At 29.9% G+C, this 16,883-nt stretch overlaps 1 protein-coding gene across 2 annotated transcripts in view; it reads left to right on the top strand.

The window, feature by feature from the left end:
- The window catches only part of LOC129912434 (uncharacterized), a 28,549-nt gene extending 11,666 nt beyond the window's left edge, over positions 1 to 16,883 (top strand). The window contains exons 4-6 of one of the 2 annotated variants that reach the window (XM_055990653.1): positions 12,437 to 12,567; positions 14,834 to 15,109; positions 16,602 to 16,883. In XM_055990653.1, the coding sequence (XP_055846628.1) occupies positions 12,437 to 12,567; positions 14,834 to 15,109; positions 16,602 to 16,748 (554 nt within the window). In that variant the 3' untranslated portion in view covers positions 16,749 to 16,883. Of the gene's footprint in view, positions 1 to 12,436; positions 12,568 to 14,833; positions 15,116 to 16,601 lie in introns of both variants that reach the window. The other variant, XM_055990652.1, reaches the window with a different exon arrangement.

The raw sequence follows: 16,883 nt of genomic DNA, 5'->3' as shown, positions 1-16,883 counted from the left end.
TGACATGAATCAAACGAATAATTAAAAACAAACGGGACTTTTTTGAGTGTAAAACTCATAGTTTTACACTTGTCGACATTAAGAATAAGACGATTTTTATTGCACCATTCCCTAAATAAAATTAAGTCTTCCTGTAACAGTAAACAGTCAGAAATACATTTAATACTTTTGAAAAGCTTAATGTCATCAGCATAAATAAGGACAGACGATTTTTTAATGATCGAAACCAAGTCATTTATAAATAAAATAAATAAAATTGGACCTAAATGGCTGCCCTGAGGGACACCTGAATTGACAATAAACTGGTTCGAATACATATTTCGAAATACTACACTATAAAGCCTATTTTTTTTAGATACGAGGAGTAAATAAATTGGAGCGAAAAACATACAAAAATATGCCTTTATGCTCTCATGGAATAACTATATATTTTGTGGAATGTAATGAAGGTGAAAACATCGAATTTCGTGGACTTTAATTCTTGTATAAGCCACTGCAAGCTGTGATTTTGAATTTTCATTGCATAGATACAGCAGGTATGGTAAAAAAAGGGTGTTTTTACATAAAAAAAAATTGAGTTTTTTGACTAAGAATAACCTCAGAAATTCCTGGTTGCCGTTTGTGGGGACTCTGTGTCTACTATACTCTATACATAAACATATGTGCCCATGATTATGAAAGTGGACTAAGTCACTTTTTGCATTGTTTAAAGAAAAACTTACATAATAATTTTCTTATAATGATTTAATTGTATTTCTTTTATGAAATAACTGAAGGAGCAATTAAGAAGTAGGTATATTTAATGCAATTTCGCTATCAAATAAACTTTACTCCTTAAATAATAATTATTTTAAGGCTAGATTTGGTCATATTTTTAGAAGTGACTTAGTCCACTTTCATAATTAAGGGCACATAATCTTTATTTATTTATATTACTTTTACTTAGAACTTGATATCCTGTTTACACTAGACCTTAAATGAGATAGTTTCACAAACAAGTTCATATCGGATCTCAAATTAAAATTTGTTTCTATACGATTTCATATTCGTTATTATACGAGTTATTATGCGAAATTATCTCATTTGAGCTCTAGTGAAAACAGGTGTTTTGTTGATAACTCAGTACTTAGCTCAGTAAAATTTTGCACGCTAAAAAACAACAAATGATTGCTAATCTAATAGCCCAGGAAAAAAGGGGTCAAATGTCACAACATGTTCTATTTTTAAAACGGTAGGCTTTACACAAAAATTACGTTTTACAAAATTGTGGCTGAGGTGATTTCACAAAAAATTCTCATATAAATTTTTTTTATCACTTACCGTTAGTCATTACAACATTTCAAACTATCCCATGTAATTTGATTAAAATAACAAATATAAAAATAAAAGAAAACTTGGTATAACAATTTTTGTAAAATAACCTCAGCTAAAAGTTTGTAGAACATAGTTTTTGTCTAAAACCTACCATTTTAAAAATAAAAATATGTTCTGACCTTTGACCCCTTATAATGGGACTAGTGGACATAGAAATCTTCAGGGCTTTTCACATAATGTAAACCACCCTTACACCAAGCTGTATACCAAAAATCAGCCTGTTACAGTTTTGTTCCTTTTTACCGATTCAATTATTTCATGAAAGTTTCCACCCCGTATTTCGGAGATTTTTTTATCAACACTAACAATTTTTCTGCTCCAAATTTTAAGTACAGCATTACATAATTTTTGATTATGAAAAAGACCATTAATAAAATTAGGTATAACTTTAAAAAAATCTATCTTAAAGTATAAACAAAATCGACAGCACTGGAGTTACTTACTCTCTGTCTACAGCGATTATCGTGCTTACGTTCGTGACTCAGAGCCAGCACCAGTACTTACAGCCAGATCGAGTCGAGACAACAATTTTCTGTTAGACTTTAAAACAATCTAGATACTATATCTAGTATATACTACATACAACCTAATAATCCAACATCCAAAACTACAACTCAGCAGCGAGCATACCGTTACTGTGTTCAGTTATTTAGTTAGATTCACTCAGTCGTTGGTTAGACATCATCGTTTTCGTTCGTATTAGAGAAGGCTAACTCTCACCTATACGTTTTCACGCGTGGCTGTATGTGTGTGTGTGTGTCCCGTGTCCAAATCTTCGTCTTATTGGATATTTTGTTATCGTTCGGACGGATTTCATTTATAAATTTCCCCTAACAAATAATAATAATTTTTCTTCTTTAAAGAATGAAAAAATATTGCCTACAATATTATTTCAAATACAAATTTCTATCAAGAATATCTCTATAATTGGATTATCACCTTAACCGCCCCCGACAAAAGAAACTAACAAACAAAACATACTCGTAGCATAAAGTTGCAAATAAACTTGTGGATTCCATTGGTGGAAAATTGATTTTTTTTCTAATTGGATTTTGGATTTGTTCCTAATATGAAATTGGAAAAATAAAAAAAATACATATTTTAAAAAGAATTGACCACTCTATACCTTCTGCGATGAAACTGAAGTTATTTTTAATTCGTATGCAAGTTCAAATTTAATTTTGCTGTCTCAGTGAAAAATTGAAAAAAAAAAAATACCTAAATAAAAATAATTTTACCAAAAGTGAAGAATGCCTACGTCCATTAAGTGATCGTGATACCTACCTTACGTATCTTTTATCTAAGAAAAAGTATCTATATATATACCACTACTACTATTTGACTCGTTTCGGTCATCAAAGTAGTACTACCATTGTGCTCTTTTATTTTGTGACTTTGCTACACAATCTACATCTTTATTCAATACAGCATCCAAATTGTTGGTATCACGGATAACATAACTATTCTGAATTCTGATTACGATTGCAGTTTTTCGTGTTTTTTGTTTTATGTGTTTTTTTGTGGTATTCACTTTTTCTATGCACTTACTGTAATTACCTACATGGTGTAACGAAAATTTTAGTGTCGTTGTTTTGACTGTGTTTGTGAAAGAATGTAAAATGAGTATAAAATAACTCCAATTTTAGCAGAATTATGAATTTTTTTGTATGTTGTGCTTAAAAAATTGTTAACTCAACATTTAATCTCACGGCAAAAGAGAGAACAAAAAATCGCACCTTGCAGCAGAAAAACTAATTATCATCAAGGGTTTTGATAAGGTTTGTGGATTTAATTGAATACTAGTTAAAATACATAAGAAAAAAATAAATAGTTATTTTCATAAAGTGACAACACCTGAAACTCTTGGGTGCGGCCACCTTGGATACTTTAACATTTAAATAAAAAACAATAATAGGAATTATAAAAGTTTTAGTTATTCTTTTTTTCTGAATAAACATTTAAATTTTTATTCTGAACCAAATAGAATTTGTATCTTTTTAAAAAAAGCTTTAAAAGTATTTTATTTTTCGTTAAAGAATACGATAGTAATACAAGATGATAGAAACTGAAAAAAAAAAAAAATTTAACAATACTAGGAACTAACTTGATTCACAAGTCAATTTGCATTTAGAATTTTGAGGAATTCCCCTTAAAAAAAGATAATATTTATTGAAAAGCTCTATCAACAGAAGACAGTGTTGCCATATTTGGGATTGGGATTCTCGACCATGAAATTAATTAGCTGTTATTAGATCCCATTTGCACTTTATGCGAAATTAAGATTTATGGTAAAAGATAGTGACAAGAAACTGAAATAAAAACATGAAATTTTGTGTAAATAATAAAATCTATCTAATTTTTTTGGTGGTATAGGATTGTTCTAGTGAGCACATATTTTGTATGAAGTTTTGAAAAAAAAAAAAACCATCAATATAAATATTTTCCACCCACAAGATTTATAAATAAAAAAATATTAAACTGCTTAAACATATATAGGTAAATTTAAATTTCTAGAATTGTGTTAAATATAGTATCCAACAGACATTAAGATGTTTGCCGTGCGTCCGTCATTTAAAACACCACGCATCCATGTTTGCCCAGATGTCCACCCAAAATTTGCGTCTGTCCACCCTTCAAAAAAATTTAGAGCACATTTTTTTTCATACATACGTATGTATAGTCTGAAAAATGAAAAAAATTTCCAAAACGCTCAAATTATCATTTGTCTAGGTTAGGAGTTATTCAAAAAACAATTTTTTTATAGCAAACTCCCAAAAATTCTTTTGTTTCAAAAATTCAAACGGCCATCGTTTTTCCACCTCGAGAAATGGATACAAACCAAAAATCATCGTTTGTGTACGTTTAGGAGATATTCAAAAAACACATGTTTAAAATTCCCGATAAAAGTTACGCATACACCATAGGGACCCACAAATTTTTATTTTTTTTTTTCAATTCAAACGGCCATCGTTTGTCCACCTCGAGAAATGAATATCTTCTAAACGTAGGGTGAACAATCGACGATTTTTGGCTATGGTATTTTGGTGGACAAAAACGACAGACATTTGAATCTTTTATTGCCGGTTGAATTTTTGAAAAAAAAAATAATTTTTGCTGATTTTGAAAAAAAGTAATTTTTAGGGATTTTAAAATTTTTAGTACATACACTGTGGTGTATCAGTAACTTTTGTTGGGAATTCAAAGATTGGTTTTTGAATATCTCCCAAACGGAGGGTGGACAAACAATGATTTTTAATATATGTAATAAACTCGAGGTGGAAAAACAAAAGAAGTTTAAATTTTTGAAATAATTTTGTTTTTGGGGATATTAGGGGATTTTCAATTTTTCAGAGCTGGTATGGCAATAGCAGGCTAGCAAAAAAAGCCGACGAAAATATACAATTGATGGCCCTGTTGTAAATTTGGAAGTTAATCCCGAACCAAAATCACCCATATTAAAATTCTATAGTTTTGGGTAACTGCATTCTAAGTGCATTGTAGTAACTTGGAATTGGAATCTCATATAGACAATATTCCAAGACCTATGAAAAAATACGGAATCATTTCACTCAAACCCACAACATTGCTGTGTTGTCTTTTAATCAAGTATATGAATTATGAACACAGATAAACAAAAATGTCATTTAAAAATGATTTCAAAGTATGTATTTGTCATAGCAACTTTCGGGGGATGGTTTTTGATGAAAATAATTTCATACATATTTGCTATCTAAGATGAATGCCTTTTAAAGCACATGTGTCTATTTTTAATCGACGCTGGGATATTTCTGGACATTTTCCTTTATTTCGAAGAATTTTGATATACCTACTCATAAAGCTCATTAGATTCATTCATTTTGTCGTTACATAAGTAAAGAAGAGTGGGCGGTTTAGTCCCATGTGTTTTGTTAAATTCAGTAACTTTTATCAAGTGAAACTTCTCAATGAGTAAAATAATTTGTTTGTAGCTCTTGCAGGGAAAGTGTTCTGCTCAATGAAAGCTAATATACCTACCTACCTACCAAGTTCCAATTTTGTTAATTATTATTTCGTTACTGGCCCTAATGAGAAGGACACCTTTTAGACCTCGAGGCTGCAATATGTCACCATTTTTTTTAAATACAAAGGTGCAAAAATCGCATTTTACAAAAAACCTCTTCTCCAATATTGCTATCACATTCATTTACAAGACATTAAAATCCACATTATTTTATTAAAAAACTTTTGATATTTGTTTTTTAAATTAATAATAATACAATCAAAAATTCAATCCAATAGCTTTTTGACTTTTTTTTTTTAAGTGAATGTGTCTTTGTAAGTTGTGAATAATTGTGATATTTATATTCCGGAAACGCACTCAAAAATAGCATTCTAGACCATAGTGCACCATTCTTGTTAGTGTACTTTGCTTTTCTTCAGGCAAAAATCTCTAACTTTCTATCTACATATATCTTTCTATTACAATACTTCTTCAGAATGACAAGCTCGTACTTTAATCCATTAAAATTTCGTTGATTTTGGTTTATTCCGAAAATGTTTGCTCATTTTTTAAGAACTCTAGGTATTAAGTAGAGTACGATAAACTGTACTCGCACATCATAAAGTTCAATTGTTTTGCTTTATATTTTTTGCGTTTTCAATGAACTTGCGATGCATTTTTTGAAAAGGGTCAATACTAAAAATTATCCAAATTGTTGAACTTTATTTTGAGATCTACACACATTTCTTCATATTTCCTTACTTAAATTTTAAAATAAAATTTTGTGTTTCCATCGCAGTCTTATATAACTATTTAAAGTTGTTTTTAGACAACAATAAACCTCAACTGCAAACTGCAATAGTAAGTTGTACGTACACTTTTTTCGACGAAATATATTTTGTTACTTTTGTATCTATATGTCACGTCATATTTTTTTTTTTCAAGTTTTATTTCTTAAATTGAAATAAATAGATTAAGAAAACACATAAAACATAATTCACCTGTTTAAATCTGAACTTGAAAGTGAAATTTACAGGTATACAAACGCTTTATTTGACAATTACAGTAGGTACATATTTTTAAATAAAAATGAAATATTATATGGCAACACTAAACTTGATAAAAGCATACATATGTACATGTGCCTAATCTTGTTTAACTAGTTTCTATTTGTATTAAAAGTATTTAAATACAATTTGTTTTTGCAAAACCACAAACAATTTCCAATTAAAAGAATGAAGGGTTTTTTTTAGTGAGATATATGAGGAATGTAAATATTAAATGTATGGCTTACATTTTTCACATTTTCTCATAAGAAATCAGAATGTAGGTAATTGTTCAACAAAGTTTTCTGATAATAAATAATTGTGTAAGATTGAAAAAATGGATTGATTTATGTACATAATTAAAATAAATTAACATGAAATACATGGGTTTTTTTGTATATTACTTAAACAACTTCTTTAATGGTTTAGTGCTTATAGCGTGTTATTTTGTATTGATAATTTTCATGTTTTAATATTTGAATTAAATTAATATTTAAATTTCTCTTATAAGTTAAAAAACTTTATTTAAAAATTAATTACAGTAGGTGCCACATGAATATGACTGATGAAAATGTTCACAATTTTGCCACTAAAACTCGAACTCTAAAAAATAATTTATTTTTTCTAAACAGAAATTATTATAACGGGTGTGTAAAACATTATGCCATTACTAATTTTTTTTTTAAAGAGGTAAAGTCAAAAAAATTGATGACAGTAGAGGAGACCACCTTTTTTCAATATTTCGTGTGTTTTCTTTTTGTTGCAAAAATACCTTTATTCTTTCGGAAACTCTCTTTTACATGAATGAGTTGTTGTTCCGTGCTTGTAATGATTCAGCTTTTCCACCAGTTCGTTTAAAGTTTTCTGCAGCCTTTCGCCTAAGAATCCCCCCAGTGCGTTATTTGCTGTATTCATCCCCAGAAAATTACCTAGCCTGTTTATTCTTTAATTTTCCTTATTTTGGGAAGGACGTTACAATCTTAGCGTTTTCCTTCAAACTCTCTGTTATTATGTAAATAAATATTGTAAAAAGAGAATAATGTTTCAGTAGAAAGATATTATATATCAAATCTCTGTATGTAAAATGTGCGGTGGCAATCCTTGAAAAAAAAATTATAACGAAATAAAGAAATCTATCTATCTATCTTAGCGTTATGGCAGAAGGCCCGTCGTGCAAAAATATAGGAGCTTAAAGCTTCAAAACTCAATTTATAACTCATATCACTTATATTAAAAAAATTTAATTTTGTATACCCCTCCTTCCTCCTTGCCTAAGAACCGAATTGTTGTTAAAATATCAATTCAATTATTAAAATATCAATTCATAAAAATGTATTTGATATAAAAAAAAATTTAAATTAAAAAAAATCAATGCAAACAGAATATTGTTTGCATTGTGGATTTTGTGGTTTCGAATTTGTTCTTACCTTATCCAAAAATCAAACTTTAAAAGGCTTACTGAAAGCTTAATACAAATTTACGAAGATGAATAATTGAAAATCAAGAATTTGTAAAATGGAGTATTTTAGAGAACAAAAACTATTTACAAATTAAAGCTTGAATATTGCAATCGGAATGAAAAATATGAACATGAATTTTTTTTACAAAGCTTGTTGCTATAGTTAAATTATATTTTGAGCGGTCGGCTCAGAAGTTTTTTCTAAATCGCCAGCTTAACTGGAGTTACCTGTGCGATAACATGAGACAATTCGTCGCCCTAGTATTGGAGTGCCGTATACGCCAAATTGCATTTTTTGAACTAGGTATGCAGTCGTATGTTTTCGAAGTTGCTCTTTTCAAATCTGCTATCCGCTTTTTTCGTTGCCGAGATATTCACTATTGTTTTGACAAAAACAAGAAATTTTGGCATTTATGTCAAATTTTTCATGCAATGCAAGAAAATTTGAGAATTGTTTTGACGTACGTTATGTTTTTTTTTGACGTACGTGTATATGAATAAAAGAAACTTCTGATTTTCATGGCGTATACGGCAAACTCATTTTGGACAAAAATTTAAATATTTTATAAACTAAACGAATTGCAGATGTCCAATAACATGTATATAAAAGACACATTTTAATTATATATCATACTAAAATATCAAAAAATACTAGCGGTTAGTTCTTTCGCAATTATCTTCCGAACATTTAAATGCGATTTCCCAAAAATGTAAAAATGGCGTATACGGCACTTCAATACTAGGGCGACGAATTGTCAGCGATGTCTCCCCCTCTGTGCCACGTAGTTATGTGTCATACGTGTTTCTGTTGTTCTTTCTACTCTTTGTCTCTCTCTCTCTCTCTGTTGTATAAATGTCTTGTGCTGTATTAGTCAAATGGACTAAGTTTTTTCGAAGTTGTGAGTGTGTCTAGTGCGTAGATTTATCTTCGGATTAGATTAATATGTAATGTAATGTACATTTTGAATTTTCTGAGTAATACAAAACCAACTATTAAAAAACTCAAAATCTTTCTCTTAAATACTCCATTCAGGTTTCAGCATGATCCGTGAATCTGAGAAAATGTAATACATATGTATTAACATTGAACTTCTGACCCTCGCACTATATAGAGTAAATAGTTTCTTCAATTTAATGGAACAGTACATACATAATGTACAGTGTACATGTTAATGTGCTGAATGACTAATTTAAGTCGATAATCTCGTTTATTTTAGTAAAATTTAGCATTTTAATGGATAGTACCCGATAATCTGCAGATTACCTAGTTAATGTGCACGTATTTACGCCTTTTAACGATAACATATTAAGGTGTTTTCTCATTAGCTAATAAGTTTCTCTATATTTTCTTCAACTTCAAGTCTTTAACTTTTTGTCAATCAATCACAATAGTTTTTCTTTCGTTAAAATTGTTACCAATTTCTAGTGCATCTTCGTTTAACTGTGCTGATGACATTGTTTTTTGTTTGCTTGCTATGATTTTTTTTAACGTTATTTTTCATGTAGTCGTACGTTGACAGCAATGCAACATTTCCATAAGCTAAATATTATCGCACTATTGTGTCTCGTCGCGTCGTCGATTTGTTGAAGAGAACTAAGTGGAAATTTACAGGAACAGACTGAACTTTGTAAATGCCTTAAGGCGGTATGGCTTTTGAGAATATTTTACTGTAGTTGCTATTGCTCTCCATAAAAACAGATATGCCTATATTTGTGGAAGTTCTTACTAATAAACAATTTATCAATCAATTTTTTCATAAGTTAAGATATTGGAGCCACTTGTTAAAATATGTAGAACTTAAATTTTAAAGTTTCATTTAAGGAAACAGCTTTTAATAGCTAAAGTTGTTGTACCGAGTTAACCTGTTCCATTGTATTTCAGAATAAGTAAATCCTTGAGTGAAACCAACCGAAAACTGCATAAGTTAATATTTCTATTAGAATACCATTCCTGTTTTTTTGAAGGTTTTAAAACTACTCATGACTAGATGATGGTACTTCATGGCAGTCAGCCTTTTACATATATTATGAAGCCAAACACTGCAATCTTTTAATTAACCAAATTTTGTTTGCAATAGACTGAATGCTTTTAATGGCATGGTTCAAATATTTTTTCACTGTGAAGCACCACCAAAACGTTTGGTATGAAATTTTTCTACGAAAACTACGAACTCACCAAAAACCCATTATAATTAGCTAAGTCAAGAATTTTGACAATGTCACACCTTTTCGAGGCGCGAATTGGGTTATTTATAGATTTTTTTAAGAAATACTCAAAGTTTTCATAAACCTGACTGTATTCATATTCAGTTTTCATAGATTTGATATCATCTTTGTTTAAATTTATTATTGTAAACCAAACAAATAATTAAAAATATTTTCAGACAGTTTCAAATAGGTACGTGTTTTTTCTTGGGCATATCTTAACCATGTTCTTATTTAACAATAATTGTTATTGCTAGATGCATGAGTCAGCCAATAAGAATTAAGTTTATTTATATAATTCGCCGATACCTACTATTTTCATTGGATTTTATTCCAAAGCTGGTTACAAAATTATTAATTTAAGCAGATGCGGCCCTCCCTAGGTAACAAGTTTACTCTTACTATCTTCCAGTCCTGAAAATTTATGTAGGTGTCCTTTTTTTGTTGTTGAATTTGTTAGTTTTTGCAATTTTCTTAAATGCTGGCAATTTTTCCCTGAGTGTGTGGTGTGGGTAGTGGAAGATATCTATACAGTACCGCACCTTCAAAAGTAAAACTCATTGCCGTTTGTTATGATTTATTCATCATTCTCTTCTTTTTGTTGTCTTTCTTGTGGTATTTGTTAATTGCATTAACCACTTTTTTTTCGTTTCTATTTTCTCTACTCTCTTTGAATTGACTTACCGCCTGCCGCAATTGCCCTGTGTCTAGAAAAATTTCTATGGTATCTCCTTACAGCAGAACTTTTGACTTTTTTCTGTTTATTTATTTTTTTTTGCATTACATTGCTTAACGTTCTTACAACCATTACATTTTACAAGTGTAATATTTACTATGTACATCTACATTTTTAACCTAATTTACAATTCCTGCATCTATATGTTATTGTACGGTGGATTATTTGATATGAATACTCTGTGTCATTTAATTCACATTGTATTTGTAGCAAAAATGATTTGTTTACAACCTCATGCATTTCTGTGGTATTTGGCAATAACATGAAAACTGACAAAATGGAAATTTTTCATCTCAAGCTTTCAAATGTTTATTAAAATGTTGTTTAATAATTACTATTTGAAGTATTATGCCGACTATTCACGAGTCGATTTTAGCCGCACGATATGTCGGTCGACTAGGATTTTTCTATTGGGAATGTCACTTTAGTCGCCTGCGACTTACGTTCACACGAGTCGAAAAGCTTCGCCGCACGGCAAAAATCGACTCGTGAAAAGTGCCCATTATACTGAATAATTACAGTCACCTCAGTTTTTATTGTTACAAATCGGGACAGTATAGGCGAAAAGTAAAAAAGTAGAAAACTTTTCTTTTTAAGGTTATCATATTTTTAACAAACACCATTATCAATATACAGACACATATTAAACTTAAAATTATTTAAATTTTACCGATAAATAGGACATAATGGAAATCAACAGAAATGTTATCTTAGTTGCGTGTAGCTTGTAGAAGATTTGATAGTTTTCAAAGGTGTCGCGAAAATATTTCATTCATTTAGATTGGTATTTTTATTTTATAACTACACAGGCTAATTTAAAAATTCATCAGAACATTCTAACAGCAAAAATTGCGAAGGTTAAAAATGCATGGAAACGTCAGACATTATATGTATAGAAAGGTAATAGGTAATGAGTTCATTTAATAACATAATAGATATGAAGTACGGATGTACAACGTTTACAATGTTTTCATATTTAAGCTGGTTTTAAAGTTAGAGCTCGGTTTTAATCTTTAAGTATACTATTTAATTTCCTGTACCTACGCTAAATTTTTTTTACTGCTCGAGCCGTTAAAAAAACATTGGAAGGAAATACTAAATCGACAAAAAAATACAAAGTTATTCAAAAAACTATTGATCCGTTTTGTTGTTTCTTATGAACTTCACATATTTTTAACTTAACGCTTTTCGTTTAAATCAGTTGAATCGTTTTCGAGTAAGTCAGAAATGAAGAAAATTTTTTAATGGCAGGTACCGTTAATATAATGGCTCAAAAAATATTGATTTAGCTTTAAAAGAACGACTATATTTTTCGAAGAACACACAAAAACTTTTATTTAATCATTAGAGCCGTTTTTGTCATTTTGGTTCTAAGAAGAAAATTTCAATTTTGCCTCTACATAAAACTAAAATAAAAATAAAACAAAACCGCAGCTCTAGTCAGCTCTATAGTCTCTAGAAAGACAGACAGACAAACAAACAGAATTGAGGGACTCAGTTTCTTAATTTTTTTATTTTTTAAATCTTAAACTTACTTCGGGTTTATGTAAAAATGAATATTATTCTATAGTTTTTGTTAAAAAATACATTCTCATGAAAGAAAACTATTATATTATATAAGCTTTTTTATATTACAGCTGGTGAACTTGGAAATGCTGTTCAAGATGCATTCGTCATTGCCGTTGAACAGCAGGCTAGAGAACGTTTACAACGTCTATCGGCGCTCAAACGGGTCACACCAGTTGATATGTCACAACTGTCAATCAAGGTAAGTAATATGATTCCCACCGGATTCATTAATAGGAGCCGTCTTTGCAAACATCATTAAACGATTACTTTTAATAATCGATTTATTTTTAATAATCCTTGATGAAGGGTCAAATATGTATAAGTTAAGAAAAATTATTTCTCTGTAAGCCAACAAAAAACTTTTTTTATCCTTAGGTAGCAAAATTTGTTGTTGCTTCCCGTGCAAAATTTTACTGAGCTTACACTGAGGGAAAAAACGCAACATAAAATGTAAAATGTTCAACGTTGGTTTAATGTTGAAAAAATTAACATGAAACTTCTTCAAATTAAAATTGAAACAACGTAAGAAATTTTTTTATTTTTGTCGGACTTCAGCTTTTGTTGCATTTTATCACTCTAATTTTCAAAGCATTCGCCTAGTAACCCAAAAGTTGTAGGTTCGATGCCCGCGGTTGCCCCTTTTTTCTTTTTTTTTTTTTTTTTTAATAAATTGATGCTTTTTTTTAAAGTTGAAACAACTTTGATTTAAAGATGTTTCATAACGGTAAACCACTTTAAACTAACGATGTTCTACTTTGATTTTAAAATTTTCGTCTTCAACGCAAAATCATTGCGAAAAATAGTTGAATCAACGTGGTTTTCGTTGATTTTAAGTTGTTTTTTCCCTCAATGAGTACTAAGTTACCAATAAAACACGGCTAGGATTATTTTTTTGTATATATTTAAGCCGAGAGAACATTTTTGGAGTGGTTTTTTAATCAAAAATTTATTAGTACATGTACAAAGTACATTTTTTTAGGTTAGATATAAGCTCTTTGATATAGAATTCAAAACTCTAGCAAGTTTATTTCATTTTATGCTTGCAGCCAAATTGAAAAACGAACTTTTTCAAATTTTGTGTTGAGGATATGCATACAAAGATATAATATGAAATATATAAGATAAGCAAAGAAGACCGTAGAGGGTGATACACAAAAAATTGGGCCCCACATGAGTAATACACAAAAATATCAGAACAAAAATAGATTTTTGTTCACACCGCCAGACAGTTTTGAAATTTTAAAATGCATTTTTAAGAAAAGAAGTGATAAAACTTATTCTCCAGGCATAACGTAATGTTTGTCCTACAGCAATAAGTTATTATCTCCTGATAAAAAATAAAAGAGCCCCAGACGATTTGACTACGACCTTGCCTCTCCCAGAAAACCTTGAAATATAATGGATTTTTTTTTTGTGGAACTGATTTTTCTGAGCAGGCTATACCTATAGGTCTTAGTTTGATGATTATCTATATTTCCGAGACGTTTCGCGTGGGTTTACACGCTTTTTCAAGACTATAATAAAATTAAAATAATTAAAAAATGCTAATAAATAACAACTAAATACTTATCTTAAACTTTTTCAATCTTAAGCGGTTTCTTATGATTCTCAGTTCTTCTTGTAATGGTTTTTTTTGTTAGCTTAAATATTTCACAACTTCAATAAAAATGTCTTGAAAAAGACGTTTTTAAATATCGAAATTTCCTATAGCCTGCTCAGAAGAAATCTATTTGAAAAGGTCTTCTTAAAGTATTTTGCTTTTTAAATTATGTGAAATCAATTGATGTTATTTAAATTGACAAGACCATTTCATCAAAATGGGTTTTCACTTCTGTATTAATAAATCAAAATATCTGATTTTTGCGTTATGACAGTATTCAAGTAAATGAGCGATATGTAGATATTCAAATCACTAATGTCTGGTTTATAGAATTGGCAAAAAAAAAACCTTTCAACATGTTTCTTTAGCTCACCTTCTCCTTGTCACTAATGTAGGGGTTATTTTCAACATTCAACAACGAGAAAAATAATAGCCCATCACCGACAGGACCACAACCCCAATATCAATTTTCAACTGACCCATATTGTATAAACTAAACCATTGGGTACCTATATATTTCTATAGTACTATCATGAAGCCGAATCTAGTAGTAGTTCAAGTTACCACTATTATGAGGCGCTCAGTATATTTATTTCATAGAAATTCTGCTTTTTCAAGCTACCACCAGAGTTCCTAAGATCGTTTTTCTTCATGTTATTTGGAGCAAACTTCATTAATGTTTCCTCATTCGCCTGTTCACCAAACTATATGACTTGTTGTCCAATTGTATCCCAAACAATTCCATCTAGAATTAAGGTTTATTTTGTTTGATAGGTAGTAAAAAGTTGGCTCCTATCAAAAACAATGCAAATTATTTTCATTTAAACAAACAAGTTAAATTTTAAAACATCTTTCTATTTTCTAGTTAAATCAACAAAACAGCGTTAAAGGTAGACAAACAACAAATCAGGATTTGAGTTTTCTCAAAGAAGCGTCTCCAATTTATGTGACATCATTTACCAGTAATCATACAACAGCGGGCATATCGACGATAACTACAGCCACAGCGGCATCTATAGCCCCAACACCTTCGTCTATAGTTTTTACATCGCCAATAGCAAATTCAATAACACCTTCGGATAAGAATGCTAATTCAACTCAATCAACAACAGAAAAAGGAACAGCAACAACTACAACAACGGTTAATGTAATACCAAATCACTATCCAGTTACTAACACTTCTAGCAATAGTTACGCACAAATTCATAAAAATTGCACAATAACATCATCCAATGCAAGTCACCATAATATCGTGAGATCAATACAAACGTTTGCACCAACAATATATCATAACAACATCAAAGCATCATCAGTAGCGGGATTACCTGTTGCAGGTAAAGATCATACGAAACAGAATTGTAAGGGATCATAATTTTGGAAATATTGTATTAACAAATTGAATGAACTAATGTAGTATTCAAAAGATTGTATTCAATTAACTTTCACTTACTTTACCAAATCAATTAATACATTCATTATATTTATATAAAGTTTGCATTATTACGATTACTTAGTATTAATGTTGGATAAAGAAAATTGAACTGCTTTAACTCAAGAATACAGACCTAGCTCAGTTCTCAAACTAAAAATTTCCGATAAACTAATTTATCTTTAAGGCGTTCTGGTATCCATCCCATGGTGCTAAGTGAACAAATAGTCATTTTTATCTGCCTCTTGCAAGGAACTGACAAAACCTCCAAGAGTGTCATTATCATGAATAAATGGGCACTCTACAGTTTTGCAAATAATTTACATAAAAATATGAGTGGCTGAGGTTTTAAAAATACTATAGGTTATGTGAAGTTAGCCCCCAAATGCTAATTTTTTTTTCAAATCCACCCAAGGTTAGCCCAACATTTTTTTTCGTTAGCCCAAACTTAGTTCTAAATTTATAACGGAATTATTTTTTTTACCTCAAAAATAAAAAAAAAAATAATTTTTTTTATTCGGTGTAAAAATTGTTGGTTTGGCACAGTCGTTGGCTCTGATTAGCCCAGGATAGTCCATTTTTTTCGTTAGTCCACCTTTAGCTAAAAAATTATTACAAAAAACTTTTTTCAAATTACCAACCTAATCAAAATTTGTTTTTTTTTTCTGTGTTGTCCTTTATACCTACACTTTTTCTCAATTAACCATGTGGTAATTCCAACAATTAACATCACTGTTTTTCGTTAGCCCACCCTTACTTAAAAATTATGACTGTTGTATTTTTATGATTTAAAGTGTTTTTTTTTTTTCATATAAAGAAGCAGCAGTAAGCCCCACAGTCAAAATTTTGACTCTACAACCATATAATTTTCAGTTAGTAAATGGCCAACAAATTTCAAATGGTTATATACTCTCCATTAGAAAGTCACTGTGGTGTATACGTAACTTTTGTTGGGAATGATTCTAGGTTCTAAGTAGTATATAAATACCATGCTTTTTAGTTTTTTTTTTTTATTGTATTTTGTATGTGTTGATGTCGTATTATAATTTTGAAATTAATGCAATCTTGTAAATGCTAAAAGGTGAAAAATAAAATAGTTTTCATTAAAAACTAAAGTCCAAAATTATTGAATTTCTTAACAAATTTCGTACGAGCTTGCGTATTAAAAACAAAAAAAAATATTTTTAATCAAATCTTTTTCTAGACGAAAGTGAGACTGGTCCACCTTTGCCCCAACAGTTATCAGCAATATCTACCACACTCAACTCTTCCACATCAACAACATCATCTTCATCAACTTCAACCAATCCATATGGTGTTAGCAATTACCAGCATAACAGTCAACTTATAATCGGAAATAGTTCAGGTCTAAGTAGTGGAAATAATTTAATCAATAATTATACCAGCAGTGACGGCGCTGACGGGGGAGCACAACAAAAGCACCCTCACAACATTGTTGCTTGCAACAATTTTACCAACTTGAAGA

The sequence above is a fragment of the Episyrphus balteatus genome, chromosome 2 (assembly GCF_945859705.1).
Source record: "Episyrphus balteatus chromosome 2, idEpiBalt1.1, whole genome shotgun sequence".
Classification (NCBI taxonomy): Eukaryota; Metazoa; Arthropoda; class Insecta; order Diptera; family Syrphidae; genus Episyrphus; species Episyrphus balteatus.
This window is presented reverse-complemented; position numbering and strand designations above follow the sequence as displayed.